This window comes from Raphanus sativus, chromosome 3 (genome assembly GCF_000801105.2).
Source record: "Raphanus sativus cultivar WK10039 chromosome 3, ASM80110v3, whole genome shotgun sequence".
Taxonomy (NCBI): Eukaryota; Viridiplantae; Streptophyta; class Magnoliopsida; order Brassicales; family Brassicaceae; genus Raphanus; species Raphanus sativus.
Genome location: NC_079513.1, coordinates 6,074,615 through 6,095,842, shown reverse-complemented (window position 1 = coordinate 6,095,842; position 21,228 = coordinate 6,074,615). Strand labels below are relative to the sequence as shown.

Genomic DNA, 21,228 nt, shown 5'->3' with positions numbered 1-21,228 from the left:
TTACTGAAGCTTCAAGGATGGAAGAAGCAAGCGACGACGATGAGGAGAATTGGGAGTATGAAATTGGCCAGAAGCCAAGAAAGCGTGAGAAAGAAAACGAAGAAGATGGGCTTCCTGAAATCAGAAACAGTGAAGAAGAAGAAGAAGATCTTGAAGATCGTTATGAGTTTGAAATTGAGGCTTCAGTGGCTGATTTTCAGGATGAGGAGTTCATTGGCAGGAAAACAATTCCAGAAAGCTCGGATGAAGAAGAAGATGAGTTAGATGTTAGGTATCGACAAAGCAAAAAATCGAACGATAAACTAGAAGTTGGAACAGCTTTCTTGTCTGGTTATGAGTTCAAAGAAGCAGTCTTGCACTACGCATTGAGCAAAGGTCGAAACATTGAGCAAAGCAGGTGGGACAAAACAAAGCTTAGCTTCAAGTGTGCAAATGGAGGCAAGTGCAAATGAAAGGTCTATTGTGGTTATGATCAGCCGAAGCAGAAGTGGTTGGTAAAGACTAGGTACAGATATCATAGTTGTACGCCTAATGGGACGTGTAAGCTTCTAAGGAGTCCGGTGATAGCTAGGCTGTTTCTTGATAAACTGCGAGAGGATAATAAATTAATGCCGGCAAAGATTCAGGAGCAGATAAAGGAGAAGTGGAAACTTATAGCTTCAAGAAATCAATGCCAACGAGGAAGAACAGTGGCTTTGCAGTGGCTTGACAAGGAGTATGCCGACCAATTTGCTCATCTCCGAGTTTATGTGAGAGAGATTGAAAAGACCAACCAAGGTACAACTGTAGTACTTGAAACCATTCCTAATGCTGCTAAAGAAGATGTGTTTGATCGGTTCTACGTCTGCTTCGAGAAGCTTAGAAGCTCGTGGAGTGGTACTTGTAGGCCAATCATAGGGCTTGATGGAACGTTTTTAAAGGTTGCTACAAAAGGGATAATACTCACTGCTGTAGGACATGACGGTAATAATCAGATTTATCCGATTGCTTGGGCGGTGGTACAAGGGGAGAATTCAGATACATGGCTTTGGTTTATCAAGCGACTGAAGCATTATCTCAATCTTGGAGATGGTAGGAAATTTGTTCTTCTATCAGATAGTTCAAAGGTAAAAAAAAAATTTTTAAGCTTACTGATTTCTTGTTTAAAGCTTATTGTTTTAGGCTTACTGATTTTTTCGAGTGATTACTTGTTAAAGTTTGAGTGATTGCTTGTTAAAAATTGAGTGATTTCTTGTAAAAAATTGACTGATTTCTTGTTTAATTTTTTTTAAAAAAATTTCAGGGACTTATAAGTGCTATTGAAGAAGAGTTACCACAGGCGGAGCATAGAAGATGTGTGAAGCATATAGTTGAGAATCTGAAGAAGAAGCACAAGAATAAAGATTTTTTGAAAACAAGGGTGTGGAATCTCGCTTGGAGCTATAATCCGACACAGTTCAAGGAAGAACTCCGTAAGTTGAAGGACTACAGTATGTCTTTGTACGAAGATGTGATGAAAAAGGAACCAAAGAAGTGGTCTCTAGCATACTATAGGCTCGGTAGCTTCTGTGAGGATGTCGACAATAATGCTACTGAATCGTTTAACGCAACTATTACTGGAGCTCGAGCTAAGTCATTTGTGCCTATGTTGGAGACTATTAGAAGGCAAGCCATGCTCCGAATAGCGAAGAGAAACAAGAAATCACAGAGGCGACATAAGAAGTTTACCAAATATGTTGTCGATATGCTTGAGTCCGAGAAGGAAGATGCTGACAAGTGTATAACAACTCCTTGCACTCATGGGGTATTTGATGTACGTTTGGGAAGTAACACCTATGATGTTAACACAACTAGGAGGATGTGTAGCTGCGGGAAGTGGCAACAGGAATACCATGTGAACATGCCTATGGAGCGATGATAGATGCTGGCTTAGATGTTGAAGATTATGTTTCTGATTTCTTCTCCACTGATTTGTGGCAAATGACTTACAGTGATTCTATCAACACGGTTAGAGGACCAAGATTTTGGATGAAGAAGGGAAAATACAAGTTAGTGGTGGAACCACCAGAGCCTTCACTTCCTGGCAGGAAAAAAAAGAGTAAGAAAAAGAGCTATCCGAGAATCAAAGGAAAATATGAATCACCGAAGAAGAAGAGGAAGAAGCAAGAAGAAAGGCTTGGAAGGCAAGGCCGCACAATGCACTGCTCCAAATGCGGGGAAGCTGACCACAATGCAGCTACATGCAAAATCCACCCAAAGAAGAAGATCAAGACTGAACCCGTAGCTGGAAGCTCTTCTGGACCAGAAGCTGGAAGCTCTTCTGCAGCCGTTTGACAGCAATCTCCTACTTGTGTTGTTAAGTGCTATGTTATGTGTTCTGTTTTCATGTTTTAGAACTTTAACTTATCTTTTGCCTACTTGTCTTTACTGTGTCGTTTATGTGCTATGTTATGAATATTGTCTTTGATGTGTCGTTATATTTGTTGTGTTTTTCTTGTCTCTGTTTTTTATGCATCATCTCGTCTCGTCTCTGTTTTATGTATCATCTCGTCTCGTCTCTGTTTTTTTATGCATCATCTTGTCTCGTTTCTGTGTCTTATATTTGTACTAAAACAAGAGGACAATACATTCTCTTTTACCAGCAAACACATTAGGTACTAAAACAATAGGACAATACATTCTCAAATGAGACAATACATTAGGTACTAATTTTACATATATATGAATCTCGTCATTGTTCCTAGACAACACATAAAAGGACAATACATTCTGTTTTACCAGCAAACACAATTACCAAAATTTACTACAAAGCAGTGTAATAACTCCAAGACAACTATTGTCTTTCGAAACTTCATCTATCAAAGCTTCATCTTCCTCAAGATTATCAGTAACATTCATCTTTAGACCTTCAAACTCTTCTTCAAATGTTCTCTGTCTTGCTTCCACCATAAGAATCTCCTCATTCCAAGTTTCATCAACCCACTTGAAGAGATGATTTTCCCCAATTCTCTGCAACAAAAGCTAACTCGTCATGAACACCAAGGAGGAAGAAGAAGATGAAAGAGTAACAGAGGAACCCCGAGAAAACCCAAACCCTAATCTGGAAGTATCAACCTCTTTGATACAATCTGTTTTCTCTCTCGTCTCACGCAATCTCTCTCTCGTCTCACGCAGAAGAAGAAGCTATGAAGCTTGATAATCAGAGTCGTACTCTGAAAGAGATAAGTAAATAATACCTCACGTGTATATCACGTGATATTCACTAAAGCTTCTCCTCTTGAAACCTTCTTGCTGGAATAGAGTGTTTGACACATGACCAAACTCTTTCTTCTTTCCTTCATCTGATTCTCAGCTTCTTTACGTGAATCACAATCCAACACGACTTACCCAGAAATCACTTGCTCAAATTCATTCTCTCTCTCTTCCATGGTTGCTGTTTCAGTTTTCTCGATGAACCCTATAAATCTGTATGTAAATATGACTGGAAAACTTGTGTTATTGATTACGTTTACATGAGTATATATACATCCCAATATAAACCGACTTAGGACTTTTGTGTATATCTCCTAATTACATCATTATCTCCTAAACTTCCTCATGTATATCCACTTAGTTAGTCCTTATCCTCCAATATTCCCACTCAAGTTGGGAATGTGAAAATTTCTAACTCCCAACTTGAACAACAATGTTTCAAACTGAACTCTTCCAAGCGCCTTAGCCAAGACGTCTGCAATCTGCTCTGTAGTCCGTACATGAACTGTTTCCAACGTCTTGTCTTGTATCGCGTCACGAACTTGATGGCAGTCTGACTCTATATGTTTAGTTCTTTCATGGAACACCGGATTAGCCGCAATGTATATTGCAGACTTACTATCACAATACATCTTGGAAGGACTGAGTTGTTTGGCTCCCAAGTCACATAACAAACGCCTGAGCCACTTCACTTCTCGCGTTGCTTGAGCCATAGACCTATATTCTGCTTCAGCCGACGAATGAGACACAACCCCTTGCTTCTTAGTCTTTCACGACACCGGTGAACCTCCAACCTGTGTGACATAAGCACTCAAGGACCTTCTCGTGACTGGACATGCTGACCAATCTGCATCGCAGTATACCGACAAACTCAGATCAGACTTCGAACTCAGCATAATCCCTTTTCCAGCCGTGCCTTTGAGGTACCTGACAACTCGCAAGGCTGCTTCCCACTGCACTTCTCTAGGAGCTTTCATAAACTGTGACAGAATATGAACAGAGTATGATATGTCGGGTCGTGTAATAGACAAATAAATCAGACGCCCCACTAGTCTCTTGTACTGTTCTGCATCACTCATAAAATGACTTTTATCTAAAGCCAGCTTGTGATGCTGTTCCATAGGCGTGGCAACAGGCTTGCAACCAAGTAGACCCACGTCAGAGATCAAATCCAATGCATACTTCCTTTGTGTTAACATAAAATCTTTGTCACTTCTGCCTACTTCAATACCAAGAAAGTATTTCAACTTCCCTAGATCCTTCATGTGAAAGCATCTGCTCAAATACTCCTTAAACTCGTTCACAAACTTCAAGTCGTTGCCACACACAAGTAGATCATCCACATAAATCAAAACTCTCAACTCAACTCCCCTCCGTGAGAAAGTAAACAATGAATAGTCAGCATATGAATGCTTGAAACCATACTTCTTAAGAGCATAAGTAAGCTTAGAGAACCAACACCTCGGAGCCTGACGAAGACCATAAACTGCTTTGTGTAACAAGCAAACCTTATTGGGACCAGATGCCTTAAAACCCTGAGGCAACTTCATATAGACTTCCTCCTTAAGATCTCCATGGAGGAAAGCGTTGTGCAATCCATCTGATGCACAACCCAACCTTTACCAGCCACCACTCTCAGCAAACTACGCACCGTAGTCATCTTCGCCACAGGAGCAAAAGTCTCCTTAAAGTCTTTGTTTTTCACTTGTCTATTCCCCAATGCAACTAGACGTGACTTTGGTCTCTCCATTGTTCCATCCGCATTGTACTTATACTTATAAATCCACATGTTCCCAATAGCTTTCTTACCGGGAGGCAAGTCCACCACACTGAAAGTCCCATTCTCCTCAAAAGCTACTATCTCCTTCTGCATTGAGTCACACCATATTTTATGTTGAACCGCCTCATTGTAGCTTCTCGGTTCTCTATCCTGTGTAATGGCAGCTAGGAAAGCTTTGTGTGCAGGTGAGAATCGTTCATCAGAGATATAATTTTGAAGGGGATATGGTGTTTTACCTTGGACTGTCGTCGAAGACTCTGAAATGAGAGATGGAGCCGTGAGTGTTTGATCGTGAGGGGGTGATTTCTGTTTCAAATGTCGAGCATTGTAGCTGACATAATCTCTCAGCTTTACAGAAGGCACTTTTTCCCTGCAACCTCGTCCCATTTTAGGCTCTGCAACAGTCTGTTCCTCTGATGATTTTGCAACAGTCTCTTCCATACTACCTTCCGAGACTGCAACTGCATTCTGTTCATCTCCACTAGTTGTCATTTGTTCACTTGACTGTTCTGCAACTCCACCATCAGTGTCAACATTCTCACCAGACACTTCCTCTGTTCGTGTATTGTGTGAGTTCTGAGACTCACTCCCCCTCTCCTCCGTAGGAGAGTTTACTATCCAATCATCATCTGGCCCTCCAGTAGGTTGATTTTGAATCAATGAGTTGGTGTCATTATCACTATATGGAAACACCTCCTCCGAAAAACTCACATCTCTTGACACAAGAAACTCATTGTTGTCTAGGTCATATACTCTCCAACCTTTCTTACCAAAAGGATATCCAACAAAGACACATCGTCTACTTCTTTCCCCTAGCTTATCTTTACTTCTGTCCCTCCGGTGCACATAGAAAAGTGAGCCGAAAACTCGCAAAGTACCATAAGATGGCTTCAACCCAAATAGCTTCTCAAACGGTGAGCATCCTTGTAGCACCTTCGTGGGTGTCATATTGATGACATGTGCGGCTGCTGAGATTGCTTCACCCCAAAATTTCACTGGCATTTTTGATTGAATCAGCAGTGCTCTTGCTACATTCAAGATATGCATGTGCTTCCTCTCCACTCTGCCGTTTTGCTGCGGTGTATCAACACAGCTAGTCTGATGTATTATGCATTTGTCCTGAAAGTACTGTCCAAGGCACATGAATTATGTCCCATTGTCACTTCTCACAGTTTTAACAGAACTCTGAAACTGTGTTTCTGCATATGCACAAAACCGTTGCAACACCTTCCGAACCTCTGACTTCGCAAGTAACAAGTAAGTCCAAACTGCTCTTGAAAAATCATCCATAATAGTAAGGAAGTACACTGCTCCACATGAAGCAGGCACACGGTATGGTCCCCAAACATCCACATGTATAAGTTCAAAACACTTGCTTGTTTTATTAATACTATCACCAAAAACATCTCTTGTTTGCTTTGCTCTAAAACACATGTCACACGGACTAGAGCAAGCTTTATTTTTAACACCGAAAATCTCAGATAACGAAGAAAAAACCGAAAAAGATGGATGCCCAAGTCTTCTATGCCACAGCAGTTGATCATCACTTCTCTCAGCTCTGTTAGCACGTCCGACTCTCACATCTCTGAAGAAATACACCCCATCACGCTCCTCACCGGCTCCAATCAGAGTCTTCGAGGAACGGTCCTGCAAAACAACAATAGTATCGGTGAATAAGGCAAAGCAATTTGTGTGTTTCAAAAGCTTTGAAACCGAAATCAGTGTGCAGTCCAATTTAGGAACAAACAACACATCTCTGAGTGAGATCTTGTCCGTAAGTATCATATCACCGGTCTGATACGATGTAGAAGTCCCACCATCAGCGAAACCTACAACACACGGTGAGGTTTCTCTCACATTGACCAGTAGGCTCATATCACCAGTCATGTGATGTGAAGCCCCTGAGTCTATTATCACATCTCCAAGACTCTTACCCAACAGTTTTTCATGCTGACCACCACCTTTGCTGTCGTTTATGATAGCTGTGATGGCTCTCCACTGATCAGGAGTGAGATCAGAACTTCCAGAACTGTAAGAACTTGTCGCATGAGCCGTGTTTGCAGCACCGCGACCTCCACCTCTTCCAGTACCTCCATGACCTCTTCCTGATCCTCGTCCTCCTCGTCTTTCATTCATCCATTCAGGATATCCTATGATCTGCCAGCAATTGTTTTTCTCGTGTCCAGTCTTCCCACAATTTGAACACACACGGTCCCTTGCTCTGTTTCCGAAACCAGAGTCAGAATTCTCTGTTTTGTTTGTATGTCCAGTTGCTTGTTGATCATGCATCTCTGTTGACCCTTCTTTTCTAGACACAAACCCGATTGCATCCTGTGGAGCTACTTCACGAGCCTTGGCTGTATTCAGTCGCGCTTCTTCTCTGATCACTTTACCATAAGCCTTCCCCAAGTCTGGTAACTCGTCAGCTTCAATGATTGCAGTGACTACGTTCCCAAACCTTGACTCGTCTAACCCCATAATGAACTGATGGACTCTTTCATCCTCACGTTCTTTCTCATAAACTGCAGCAGCTGAACAGGTACACGCAGGCGCCGGTTTGTACGTCTGCAACTCCTCCCACATCATCGCAAGCCTTCCATAGTAATCTATTACTGCTTGTCCGTTTTGTCGACATGAAGCAAGTTGCTCCATCAGTTGATGAATGCGGACTTTGTTACCAACTTCAAATCTCTTCTTCAAATTCTCCCAGAGCTTGTGAGCTTCAGTGATGAAGGTCACAGTAGATCTGACCCTCGATTCTATTGAAGATCTGATCCATCCCACTATCATCGAATTCACACTCAACCAAGCCTCCAAATCTGGACTGTCTTCCGTTGGTTTTGCCAAGGTTCCATCGACAAATCCAAACTTCTTCTTGGCCCTAAGTGCATTCACCATCTCCATAGCCCACTCGTTGTAATTATCTCCTTTCAACTTGACCGAAGTGATCAAAGCACCTGGATTATCTGAAGAAAACAGAGCATATGGCGAGTTTGCCATCATCTCACCCTGTTTCGGTATTACTTGTTTTGAATCATCAGCGTCGCCCATCTTCAACACGTGATCTTGAACGCTCGCTTAAGCAAATCGTTGCTCTGATACCATATAAATCTGTATGTAAATATGACTGGAAAACTTGTGTTATTGATTACGTTTACATGAGTATATATACATCACAATATAAACCGACTTAGGACTTTTGTGTATATCTCCTAATTACATCATTATCTCCTAAACTTCCTCATGTATATCCACTTAGTTAGTCCTTATCCTCCAATAAACCCTAACCCTCAATTTTATTTTTGACGCAGAAAGAAAAGAGATATCGTGTCTTTGATATATCTGAGTATTAGAGTCAGGTCAAGCTTTAATCGTGGTTTTAGAGGTGGGTTAAGCTTTAATCGGGTTTGTTATTGGACAATCAGGTGTTTCTAATCGCGAATTTGAGTCACTAAACGTGATTTAGCTAATCTGTTTAAAATTGTGGAAAATTGATTGATTTATTTGTTTAGGGAGACAATTGATGAGGTAAGAAGTCTGGGGAAAAAAAATTGTGGGTTTATGTAGTACGGGGGACCAATCAATGTCAACCCTAAGATAAATGGAAGTGCTTTACTTTTGTTTTATTGGAGACAACAACACTCTGAGAAATCGTAAGACCATCCTTATCTCAGGTTTTTAATGGGGTTTTAAAGAAATAACAGCATTAGATTAAATCAAAACTAAAATTAACTCTAATAACCGATTTTTATTCTCTGCTTTTCGACACCGATGACCATCCTTATCGTAGGTTTTTTAATGGGGTTTTAAAGAAATAACCGTATTAAATTAAATCAAAACTAAGGAGGTGTTATTGAAACTGGAATTTCAATTAAGTATGGGAATTTAAGTCTGCAAGTACTTTGATGGAAAAAGATATCATGTCCCGTTTCTTTTGAAATCTTGACAAAATAGTAGGACTTGTTTTAGTTAAAAATACATAATGAATTCTATTAAAAATCCACCATAACTGAATTCCAGAAATATCTAAAAAATATTGAATAACAGGGACTTTTAATGGATTTAAATTCTATCCACCAAATACACAATCCAATAACACTGGTTTTAAGTCTGGAATTAAATTACATTCAATTCTATTAAATTATTCTATTCAATAACACCCCCTAAAATTAACTTTAATAACCGATCCTTATTCTGTGCTTTTCGACACCGATCCTTTTAGCCAAAGAAAGAGGCCACGTGTCAGCATATGGGCAAACCTCAATAATTTCTCTTCTCTTCTCTTTCTCTTCTCTTCGTCTTTGTTTTCTCCGCCTCCGGTTTGTTCTTCTTCTTCTCTTCGTCTTCTCTTCGTCGGGGCATGCAATTGTTTGTTCAATCGGTTCCGTTTTGGATGATCTGAGGCTGAGTTTGTCGAAACATATAGCTTCTCAATCTTTCAATACAGCTCTCTCCACAACTGTTTCATCACCATACTCAAACACTTCATCATCATCATCATCTTCTCCAATGACCTTGCTGCCTCTCTCATTACCTTACAGTCACTTGAGGGTGTTGTTGGTAAAGGTATGGTCTCTAGTCACTTAGAAGTGTTTTTTTTTTAAACTAGTTGGTTATATTCTTTGTATATTGGTGCAGACAAGCTTGTTGTCTCAACTTGTTGTTCTCCTCTCTTCTTCACACTGCTGTTGTCCTTGTTAACGAGACTAAGCTGGATGCTGAAATCAAGTCTTGGCTAGCATTCGCTGCTAAGAAGGTTGTTGAAGTTGATGCGTTGGCCAAGGCTTTGGCTGGTTAGACTAATCAGGTATTGCAACAAAATAAACTTGTTTCTCTAGTGAAACCCTACACTCTACAACTCTCTAACACTTCACACTCTTTCGGAGCTTATTCTCTGCCAACGCAGAGGCTTTGTCTTCAAGGAGGTCTTCCCCTAGAGTCACCAACCAGTCTGTCCAGAAGGCTCTAAGTTCCGTCACACTCAGTGTCTTTTGAACGATGATGTTTGTATTGGTATTGATGATTTGTGATTCTTGTAATCTCAGGCTGCTGATTTGAAGGGATCAGACCATCGCCGTGCTACTGAAGTTACCGCAAGACTAGATAATGAGCAGAAGAAGCTTAACCTTCCAATCCTCCCAACCACAACCATTGGTTCCTTCCCACAGACCGTGGAACTCAGCAGGGTTTGCCGTGAGTACAAGGCCAAGAAGTTAGTCTCTTAAACTAAACCCGTTGAGCATTGTTCATTTAAGTAGTTTGGCTCTCTTGTACTAGAATCTCTGACGAGGATTATGTCAAGGCCATCAAGGAAGAGATCAAGAAAGTTGTTGACATCCAAGAGGATCTTGACATCGATGTTCTTGTCCATGGAGAGCCTGAGGTGAGTCGTCTAATGCTTAATCAACTAATCGTTGTGACATGTTCTGTCTCTTACTCTGTTTTTAACAGCATTGTAGAGAAACGACATGGTTGAGTACTTTGGAGAGCAGTTGTCAGGTTTTGCATTTCACAGCAAACGGATGGGTGCAATCATACGGATCACGTTGTGTGAAGCCACCGATCATATTCTAATAGTTTCTTAACAAAATTTCTTAAGTACAATCAATTAATTAAATAATCGTTAAGAAACCCATATGGGGTTATAGGGACAAAGATGCCCTAACATTTCTATGTATTAAGATTGCTAAACGAACTACATTTTGAAAAGAAGGATAACTCCTAAAGTAACTGATAAAAACAATAACAAAAAATAAAATAAAATAAAACATCCTATCTTAACTATTAAAGCTGTGGATGTATCAACCAGTGCATCGAAACAATCAAACATACTGTGGATTAGATTCTTAGAATAAGACTGAGGATTATTATTAATCTCTCCTCTCATCAATTCCACTAAGAACGATCTTCCCTGCCGCGCTACAACACGTACTGTGAAGTTAGCATTATTAAGCTCCTCGTCTGTGATCCCTTCAGGAAGTATGACTGTATAATCCTCTTCAGGGGGAATCGTAAGTTGAGCCAAAGGGTCGGGTTGTGCACCTGTAGCAGCATCGTCATTAGCTTCAACTCCATGGTTGTTCTGAGCTTGATATTCATAAAGTGTGTCTTTGTAAAACGCATGATAAGGATCTGAGCTGCTCAAAAACTTGAATCTAGCATTCTTGACGTTGGAAGCTATAATCCTGTTTTCAATCTCTAACCCGTGTTTGCAAACAAACTTAGCCGTTTTCACGATAATAAGCCTGACATATGGAGGTGGTATCTGCGTAGCTCCGGACATATCTGCAACCAGAAGGAAAGAAAATATTAACGTCAGAAACTATCTAGTACGTCCCCTGCGGGAATAAATTTTGAAAACTGAAAACAATGAATATTGCTACTGTAGGAGGTAAATATCCTGAGACTATTCTTATGATGTTTCTTTGTAGACTTTGTAATCGGTTCGGAATCTTATTACACTAATTGATAAAAGCAAATAAAGGCATTAGTCCTGACATTAATATGCAATAAAAAGAGACCGAAAGGAAGAAAATAAAGATGAATTGAATCGGCAACGCAAGGACTACGTTAGGGTTTTGGCGAGAGGAAAGAAACAATACCTCACCGGGCTAGGAAAAGCTCTGCTGTTAGAACCAACTCGAGATTTAAATAGTACAAAGATGATTTGATATAGAGCCCTAGAGTTTTATTAACGAACTCTTTTTGCAAATGGGCCTTTTAAATTGAACCTATAAATCACGAACAACTAAAGTGGGCTTATTATAAATGAGCTTGCGATTAGTCGCAGAGGATGGTTCTCAGTTACGGATTCCTAAGAATGTAGGGTCGATATCATTATCGATTTTTTTAGGTAAAATGTTAATCATCATTATCGATTTGAACCTTGAATCTTGAAGATTTGTAGATCCTTCCAAATATCAAGCAAGTAATTTCTTCTTATGTTCTTAGTTCTTTCGCGATTTCGTTCTTTTGGTTTTAAGTTTGGATTTGGCTTTTTTCATGGATCAAGACCTCTTCACCATGGATGTGTATCTTGAATCCGACACTTGCTCAAGTCGAAATCATGTTTATGCATCGATTTCTTTATGTTTTGTTTTTCTTAGGTCCTTTTGTTAGTAGGAAGATTTGAGACATGGGTGTATGAGTAAAAATGAGCCAGCATCTATTATGGAGGTCACGGATGGTACAACTACATCATTGATTTCCAATTAGGATCTTACCGCTTAAGTTGGAGAAATTGACCAAAACTTTGTGTACTTGATTTCCTTTTGTTAGAAGGAAGATTTGAGACATGGGTGAATGTGTTTGTGTACTTTCAACTGATATTGTCTCTTCCTCTCTTCTTTGTTTTTAATTGAACAACTAGATGTTTTACCCGCAAATGCGGACTTAATCTTCTTAAAAGTATTTATTAGTTTATGACTATTAAAATAAATATCAACATTATAAATTATTATCTATGTTCTCAAAAATTTAAATTAAACATAAAATTATTTTTATAATGAACAAGTTTTGCATAAATATATATATGATTACTAGGTGTTTTCCTGCACCATGTGCAGTAAAAGAATTTAAAATATTTTTTTAAAAGATAAATATAAATTATTTTTATTTTTTATAAATATTATAAATTTTCTTTTTTCTTATCAATATTTTAATATAAATTTGATTTAACTGAACATTAAAATTAAGATAAAACTAATTTTGTTTATTTTGAATTATATTTAAGAATGTTCATGTATATATTTAAAATTATAATCTTAGGTAGATTTTTCTATCTATTTATTTTAATTAAATATATTAAATAAATATGTAAAATTTCAGAATTGTCAAAAATTAAAATTAAAAATATTTATCAAATCTGTAAATATATATAATAAACTAATGATTTTACGATTTAATTTGATTTTATGATTTAATTTTATAATTTTCTAAAATATGTATATATTTCTGAAATATTTTTAATTTAAATGATATTTCAAATTTGAAATACCATAATTGAATATATTTATTTTAATGATGATTTATGCGTTATTGCTATATTTTTAAAAAGTCCGAAAATATAAATCGATAATAAATATAATATATGAGCTATTACCATATATTAATTTTTTTATTAAAAATATAAATTAACATTAAATATAATTGTCCATGTCATATTAATCTATAAGACATGTCATCATTTTAGTAGCTATGTCACAATTATTAATCTAGGTGTTTTCATGCACCATGTGTAGTAATGAATTTTTTAGAAGTTAAATTTTATATTTTAAAATGTAATTTATTAATATTATATATTTTATTATTTTGACTAATAATTAATATAAATATCATTAATCAAGCATAAAATTAAGAGAAATATTTTTTATTTTAAATTATATTTAAGAATATATATGTATATATATAAAGTTAAAATCTTAGATAAAAAAGATATTTATTTCATTTGGTTAAATTATTAAATCAACTTGTACAAATTACTAAAAATCATATAAAATTGTATATTTATCAAATTTAAAACTAAATAATATTTATATAATTTGTAGATATCTAAAAGAAACTAATGATATTACAATTTTTTTATTTTTTTAATTCAGAAAATTTAGAAATTTTAGATAATAAAAATTTTATTATTATAAAAGTAAAATTATATAATATTTTGAAATTCAAAATATCATATTTGATATATTTATTTTAGTGATGATTTATGAGTTATTACCATATTCTACAAAGTTTACCAAAAACTAGATTTTGACCCGCGCTTTGGAAGCGCAGAATATTTTACGATGAAAAATTTCACTAATAACTTAACAAATATTTTGTTAACTTTTAAAGAGTGTGTATTTAAAATATTTTTGTATTTTAATCAGTGTTTTTAATTCAACCCGATTGTGATTATACCGGTTAATCCGGAGATCTAACAATTCATTTAGTTTTTTAAAATATTCATATTAAAAAGTCACTAAAACCCGAGACTAACCGATTGAACTGATGGATGACCGATATGTAATCTAATTTGATTGAAATTGTAATAATTTCATAATTTTTAATCTTATAATCTAATTTTAAGTTCATTATTTTGTAATTTCTGAAATTATGACGTTTCTACAAATTTTAAAGAGAAAATGATGGATATAAAATAACTAAGATTAATTATTGTATTGTTTGGAAACATTGATAGTAGTATATAAAATATATTGTTTGGAAACATTGATAGTAGTATAAAGAAATAAGTATATTGTTTGGGAACATGAATAGTAATATAAAGAAAGGAACATTAGTGATTTAATGTAGGTTTAACTATAAAGTATAAAGGTGTATTTAATTTAAAAACTTACAAAATAAATGTTAGGTCCAACAGAATGTTTCTGTTTTAATAAGATAGATATAAATCAATATTAAATGTAATATATGAGTTATTGCCATATTTTAAAAAGATTTCCAAAATATATATTAGCATTAAATGTAATTATCCATGTCATATTTAACCATATGACATATCATCAATCTTAATAGCCACGTCACAATTTTTTGTGTGAAAACGATTGTAGAGAAGACATGTGGCAAATCACTTTCTTATCATATTTTAATACAAATTTGATTTAACTGAACATTAAAATTAAGATAAAACCAATTTTGTTTATTTTGAATTATATTTAAGAATGTTCATGTATATATTTAAATTATATTCTTAGGTAGATTTTTCTATCTATTTATTTTAATTAAATATATTGAATAAATATGTAAAATTTCAGAATTGTCAAAAATTAAAATTAAACAATATTTATAAAATCTGTAAATATATATAATAAACTAATGATTTTACGATTTAATTTGATTTTATGATTTAATTTTATAATTTTCTAAAAATATGTATATATTTTTGAAATATTTTTAATTTAAATGATATTTCAAAATTTGAAATGCCATAATTGAATATATTTATTTTAATGATGATTTATGCGTTATTGCTATATTTTTAAAAAGTCCAAAAATATAAATCGATAATAAACACTCCCCCTGTTTTTAAATAATACATGTTTTGAGATTTTCACACTTTTTAATAAAACATATTAAAATTTACTTATTAGTGCATAGTTTTTTTGTTATTTTATATTTCCTATATTTCTAAACCAATAAAATTTCAAGAAATGCAATTAATGTTTTTGAGATTCACAATTATTCATAATTAGTTGACAAAAATTACATTGAAAATATAAAAAATACATCTTTTTGAAACAAAAAAAATTCCTAAAACATACATCTTTAAAAAACAGAGGGAGTATAATATATGAGTTATTACCATATTTTAATTTTTTTATCAAAAATATAAATTAACATTAAATATAATTGTCCATGTCATATTAATCTATAAGACATGTCATCAATTTTAGTAGCTATGTCACAATTATTAATCTAGGTGTTTTCATACACCATGTGTAGTGATGAATTTTTTAGAAGTTAAATTTATATTTTAAAATGTAATTTATTAATATTATATATTTTATTATTTTGACTAATAATTATATAAATATCATTAATCAAGCATAAATTAAGATAAAATATTTTTTTATTTTAAATTATATTTAAGAATATATATGTATATATATAAAGTTAAAATCTTAAATAAAAAGATATTTATTTCATTTGGTTAAATTATTAAATCAACTTGTACAAAATTACTAAAAATCATATAAAATTATATAGTTATCAAAATTTAAAACTAAATAATATTTATATAATTTGTAGATATCTAAAAGAAACTAATGATATTACAATTTATTTTATTTTTTTAGTTCAGAAAATTTAGAAAATTTTAGATAATAAAAATTTTATTATTATAAAAGTAAAATTATATAATATTTTGAAATTCAAAATATCATATTTGAATATATTTATTTTAGTGATGATTTATGAGTTATTACCATATTCTACAAAGTTTACCAAAATATAAATCAATATTAAATGTAATATATGAGTTATTGCCATATTTTAAAAGATTTCCAAAAATATATATTAGCATTAAATGTAATTGTCCATGTCATATTTAACCATATGACATGTCATCAATCTTAATAGCCACGTCACAATTTTTTGTGTGAAAACGATTGTAGAGAAGACATATGGCAAATCACTTTCTTATCAATATTTTAATACAAATTTGATTTAACTGAACATTAAAATTAAGATAAAACCAATTTTGTTTATTTTGAATTATATTTAAGAATATTCATGTATATATTTAAAATTATAATCTTAGGTAGATTTTTCTATCTATTTATTTTAATTAAATATATTAAATAAATATGTAAAATTTCAGAATTGTCAAAAATTAAAATTAAACAATATTTATAAAATCTGTAAATATATATAATAAACTAATGATTTTACGATTTAATTTGATTTTATGATTTAATTTTATAATTTTCTAAAAATATGTATATATTTTGAAATATTTTTAATTTAAATGATATTTCAAAATTTGAAATGCCATAATTGAATATATTTATTTTAATGATGATTTATGCGTTATTGCTATATTTTTAAAAAGTCCAAAATATAAATCGATAATAAATATAATATATGAGTTATTACCATATTTTAATTTTTTTATCAAAAATATAATTAACATTAAATATAATTGTCCATGTCATATTAATCTATAGACATGTCATCATTTTAGTAGCTATGTCACAATTATTAATCTAGGTGTTTTCAACCATGTGTAGTGATGAATTTTTTAGAAGTTAATTTTTATTTTAAAATGTAATTTATTAATATTATATATTTTATTATTTTGACTAATAATTAATATAAATATCATTAATCAAGCATAAAATTGAGAGAAAATATTTTTTATTTTAAATTATATTTAAGAATATATATGTATATATATAAAGTTAAAATCTTAGATAAAAAATTATTTATTTCATTTGGTTAAATTATTAAATCAACTTGTACAAAATTACTAAAAATCATATAAAATTGTATAGTTATCAAAATTTAAAACTAAATAATATTTATATAATTTGTAGATATCTAAAAGAAACTAATGATATTACAATTTATTTTATTTTTTTAATTCAGAAAATTTAGAAAATTTTAGATAATAAAAATTTTATTATTATAAAACTAAAACTATATAATATTTTGAAATTCAAAATATCATATTTGAATATATTTATTTTAGTGATGATTTATGAGTTATTACCATATTCTACAAAGTTTACCAAAAATATAAATCAATATTAAATGTAATATATGAGTTATTGCCATATTCTAAAAAGATTTTCAAAAATATATATTAGCATTAAATGTAATTGTTCATGTCATATTTAACCATATGACATGTCATCAATCTTAATAGCCACGTCACAATTTTTTGTGTGAAAACGATTGTAGAGAAGACATGTGGCAAATCACTTCTTAAATATAGACTAGTGAATTATTTTGTTGGAATTTAAAAAACACTAACATATTAGGAATAACTTAGAAAATATATTGTTGGAATTTTTTTCAATTATAAAATTTTTTATATCTTAATTTTTTAACTTTATAATAGAAAATATTATTTTCAGATAATAACACAATATATAATAAATTATCAAATATATTTTAGAAATCTAATATTATTAACATAAATTCACTTCTAATTATTTAATAAATTATATATAATTCATTAAAATTATCAACAACTTTAATCACTCTTAACTTTATTTTATGATATTCTATAGGCATAGATAGATTCGACAATTTCATGGTGATATTCTATAGGTCTTATTTGGTTGTCATACTATATTTGTTGTCTAATTTACTAAGTGAATAATTATACTTGCATTGAGAAATATCCCACGAACTAAGTTCTATAGGTAATTTTTTTCCATCTGATTGCTAAACACGTCCAATACAAAGGAAACTAATAATATATTAAAAGATTTGAAAATTAAGTATAAATCTTTTGTTGGAGAAAAACATGTATATATATTAAAAATAATTATTCATTAAGGGTAATATCGATATTAACCACCTAACTTTTAACTTTTAACTTTTAAAGGGAAATGTTCGGGCAAGTATGTCACCTCTTCATTCGGAGGTAGAGCTTTTAATTTGGGCAATGGAATGTATGAAAAATTTAAGACAGTTTCAGGTTACGTTTGCAACGGATTGTTCTCAGTTGGTGAAGATGGTTTCAGAACCAGAGGAGTGGCCAGCGTTCGTAAGTTATCTGAAAGATATCAAGAGTCTACAAGGCAGTTTCCAGAGCTCACAGTTTATTCATGTATCACGGACGGAGAATTCAAAGGCGGATCGTTTAGCACGCAGTGCCAGGCAGCAATCGTCTTTCGTCGTTCACATGGATGTAGAGTTCCCAGTTTGGTGTGCAGAATCTATATGAGTCTATTCGTTTGATGACAAAAAAAAAAACTTTTAACGTGAGAACTCGATTGCGAAAAGACATGTATATGCATTACTAACTAAAAACTATGATAATAAATTATTATTTTATTTCATTTGAAAATTCTTATACTGCAATTATAAATTTTTGAAAATTTCTTTGTACACATATTTATTATATAGAAATAAATCTTAAAAGTCACTTAATATTCTCTTTTCAAATATATAAAATTAAAAAATTTATTCGATTAATATTTAGTTATATACTTCTGTTTTCAACTTTATATTTTATAAAAAAAATCAGATAACAACACAACATACATATAGAAATTATATTTATATTTTAAAATATTTTTAGATTTTGGATAAATCTTACTATTATTAATTTTAATCAATTATCTAATTAAATAAATTAATTTTTCGTTTTTATTTTTAGCTTAATATTCTCTTTTCAATTATATAAAATTTAAAAAATTATTTGATTAATATTTAGTTATATAATTTATGTTTTCAACTTTATATTTTAAAAACAAATTCAGATAACAACACAACATACACATATGAATTATATTTATATTTTAAAATATTTTTAGATTTTGTATAAATCTTACTATATATTGTTAATTTTAATCAATTATCTAATTAAATGAATTAATTTTCGTTTTTTATTTTTAAATTAATTATATATTTTATTCATTAAAGGTAGTATCGATAGTTAATCGCTCTAACTTTTAACGAGCTCCGTCGCGAAAAATCACTTCGCAAATAATAGTATAGACTCGGTTAGACAATTGATGATTTAAACCGGCATACCGTATACACATGATTGGTATATGACGTAAACCAACTTTTTTTTAGTTATTCCACATACTGTTATGCTTATACGATCGACTAAATTTAGCCAGTTCAATCAATTTGTAGTTGCTAGTTAGGCCTACAAACCGGTGTGGTCCCTATGGGGAAAGAGCATCAGTGGCTCCAGCAGCAATAGCAATAAGCTTATTCATCATAAGTGTCATCTTCATGATAGTATTTGAAGCCACATCTCTATTTTTTCCGATCGAATTCTTCACTATGGTAGTTTGGTCTGTACAAACCATGACATCATAGTTTGCAGTGTCCGGCGATACTTTAAGCTCCCCGGCAGCACTCTTGAGAGACGATATAATATCAAGGAAGGCATCTTGACAATCCATGAATTGGTCCTTCAGTTTAGGGTTCTCTTTTGCAGTTTTCTCGGTGAATTTTCTACACTTCTCGGCATAGGACTTGGCAATGTTGATAGCCGCCCCCACCGCTTGGAGCTACATATTGAAATAATAATAGTAATAATTAATATATCCATGATTCAGAATGAGACATGAACAAATTACCAATCACAAAATCCGTAACTGCATTTATCATCCTGAATTTTTTGGATTTTCAATAAACTTTTTTTTTTGGATTTTTTGTAATATTTGTGGAGCTGAGGAAGAAACGGTGCATCATGTTCTTTTCGAATGTCCACCAGCTCTACAAACATGGGCCTTATCAAGGATCCCGTCTCCACCGGGAGTTTTTCCCTCAACATCAGTTTTTACAAGTTTAGATTACTTATTTTGGCGGCTACCGAAAGAAGTGGACTCAAACTATTTCCCTTGGATTATGTGGTATATTTGGAAAAATAGGAATAGTAAAATCTACACAAATAGGAATGGGAACCCCCAGGAGATTCTGCGGATAGCGGATCTCGAGGAAACACTATGGACAGAGGCACAATTATTGATACAGGACACTCATGGAAATGTTCAGTCACCTACCGATTGGCAAACTTTGGGATCAACCAGGGTATGTTATATCGATGGATCTTGGAAGGAACAAGATGTATTTACGGGACAGGGGTGGTATTGCCGAACGACAGACTCAGAGGACAAGATGATGGGGGCAATGAATCTCCGACGTAGCCTATCTCCTTTACACGCAGAATGTGAAGCGCTGATTTGGGCAATGGAGTGCATGAAGACCCTGCAGTTCTCAGATGTGGTTTTTGCGACGGATTGTTCTCAATTGGTGAAGATGGTGTCCTCACCCGAAGAATGGCCAGCATTTACTACGCATATGGAGGAATTTCGCAGAAGTAAGACTTTCTTCCCTAATTTCAAGATCCGACATATCCCAAGGGCGCAAAACATAATGGCGGACAAGCTTGCTCATGGGGCAAAGATTTCACCATCAGCTATGTTATATGTCGACTCGATCCCTCCGGTTTGGCTTTCTGAACCGGTGGAATCACGATAGAGTAGTTTATTGTTGTCAAAAAAAAAAAAAAAAAAAATTTAAAACGTCTCTTTTTCTTCTAAACTAATTTAATTTTAATTTAAATTTAAAACATAACTTAAAAACTTCAATCGATAATTAAGAAAATAGTGTCAACTACAACCGTCTCTGAGTAACAAATGATATATATATCTACCTAATGGCTCAAAAAATTAGAATAGTACCGTGGTGGTGGCCGAAGCCGCCGGAGGATAAGCAGTCAAAGTTTTGATGCAGAAGCGTTTGTCAGTGACTTGTTGGCATATGGCGTCGATAGGTTTTGTTGAAGCAGAGACAAAGAGAAACTGTAAAAAAACTGCCACGAAAACAGCAACAAGAAAGGAAGACGAAGAAGCCATTATCCACTGCTCGTTAGAGTTCAGATTTTGGTATTGTCGTTTGTCAATTGTGGTTGGGATTTATATACTTCCTTGAACGCATATTAGAGTTACAATTAGGTTAATAAGAATTTAGAAGGTTCGACGGTCTTAACAGTTTTTTTCTTTCCAATCAGGCTTTTTTTAACA

The 21,228-nt window shown here is 33.1% G+C and overlaps 2 protein-coding genes across 3 annotated transcripts; one reads left to right on the top strand and one right to left on the bottom strand.

The window, feature by feature from the left end:
- Positions 1 to 9,824: 9,824 nt before the first annotated feature.
- Positions 9,825 to 10,741, top strand: LOC108844722 (uncharacterized). Of its 2 annotated transcripts, XM_018618014.2 has the most exons (4): positions 9,825 to 9,980; positions 10,057 to 10,223; positions 10,289 to 10,394; positions 10,471 to 10,741. In XM_018618014.2, the coding sequence occupies exons 2-4, from the start codon at positions 10,118 to 10,120 to the stop codon at positions 10,583 to 10,585; spliced, it is 327 nt and encodes a 108-aa protein (XP_018473516.1). In that variant the 5' UTR covers positions 9,825 to 9,980; positions 10,057 to 10,117; the 3' UTR covers positions 10,586 to 10,741. The 2 variants fall into 2 exon arrangements, with proteins under 2 accessions (XP_018473516.1, XP_056861586.1); XM_057005606.1 differs by lacking the exon at positions 9,825 to 9,980 and having other exon boundaries at positions 9,988 to 10,223.
- An 8,421-nt stretch (positions 10,742 to 19,162) lies between these two features.
- LOC108836036 (uncharacterized) lies at positions 19,163 to 21,228 on the bottom strand. Its single transcript, XM_018609248.2, has 2 exons — positions 20,887 to 21,228; positions 19,163 to 19,710 (listed from the first exon to the last, which is right to left on the bottom strand). Exons 1-2 carry the CDS (start codon positions 21,058 to 21,060, stop codon positions 19,360 to 19,362), a joined length of 525 nt encoding a protein of 174 aa, XP_018464750.1. The 5' UTR covers positions 21,061 to 21,228; the 3' UTR covers positions 19,163 to 19,359.

Bases quoted from the DNA above. Each gene is read 5' to 3' on its own strand.
- LOC108844722 (XM_018618014.2), top strand. From the start codon at position 10,118: ATGAGCAGAAGAAGCTTAACCTTCCAATCCTCCCAACCACAACCATTG. The intron at 10,224-10,288 runs GTTAGTCTCTTA...CTCTTGTACTAG, and splicing joins CGTGAGTACAAGGCCAAGAA to AATCTCTGACGAGGATTATG. The intron at 10,395-10,470 runs GTGAGTCGTCTA...ACAGCATTGTAG, and splicing joins TTGTCCATGGAGAGCCTGAG to AGAAACGACATGGTTGAGTA.
- LOC108836036 (XM_018609248.2), bottom strand. From the start codon at position 21,060: ATGGCTTCTTCGTCTTCCTTTCTTGTTGCTGTTTTCGTGGCAGTTTTT. The intron at 19,711-20,886 runs GTACTATTCTAA...TTCAATATGTAG, and splicing joins CGGCTTCGGCCACCACCACG to CTCCAAGCGGTGGGGGCGGC.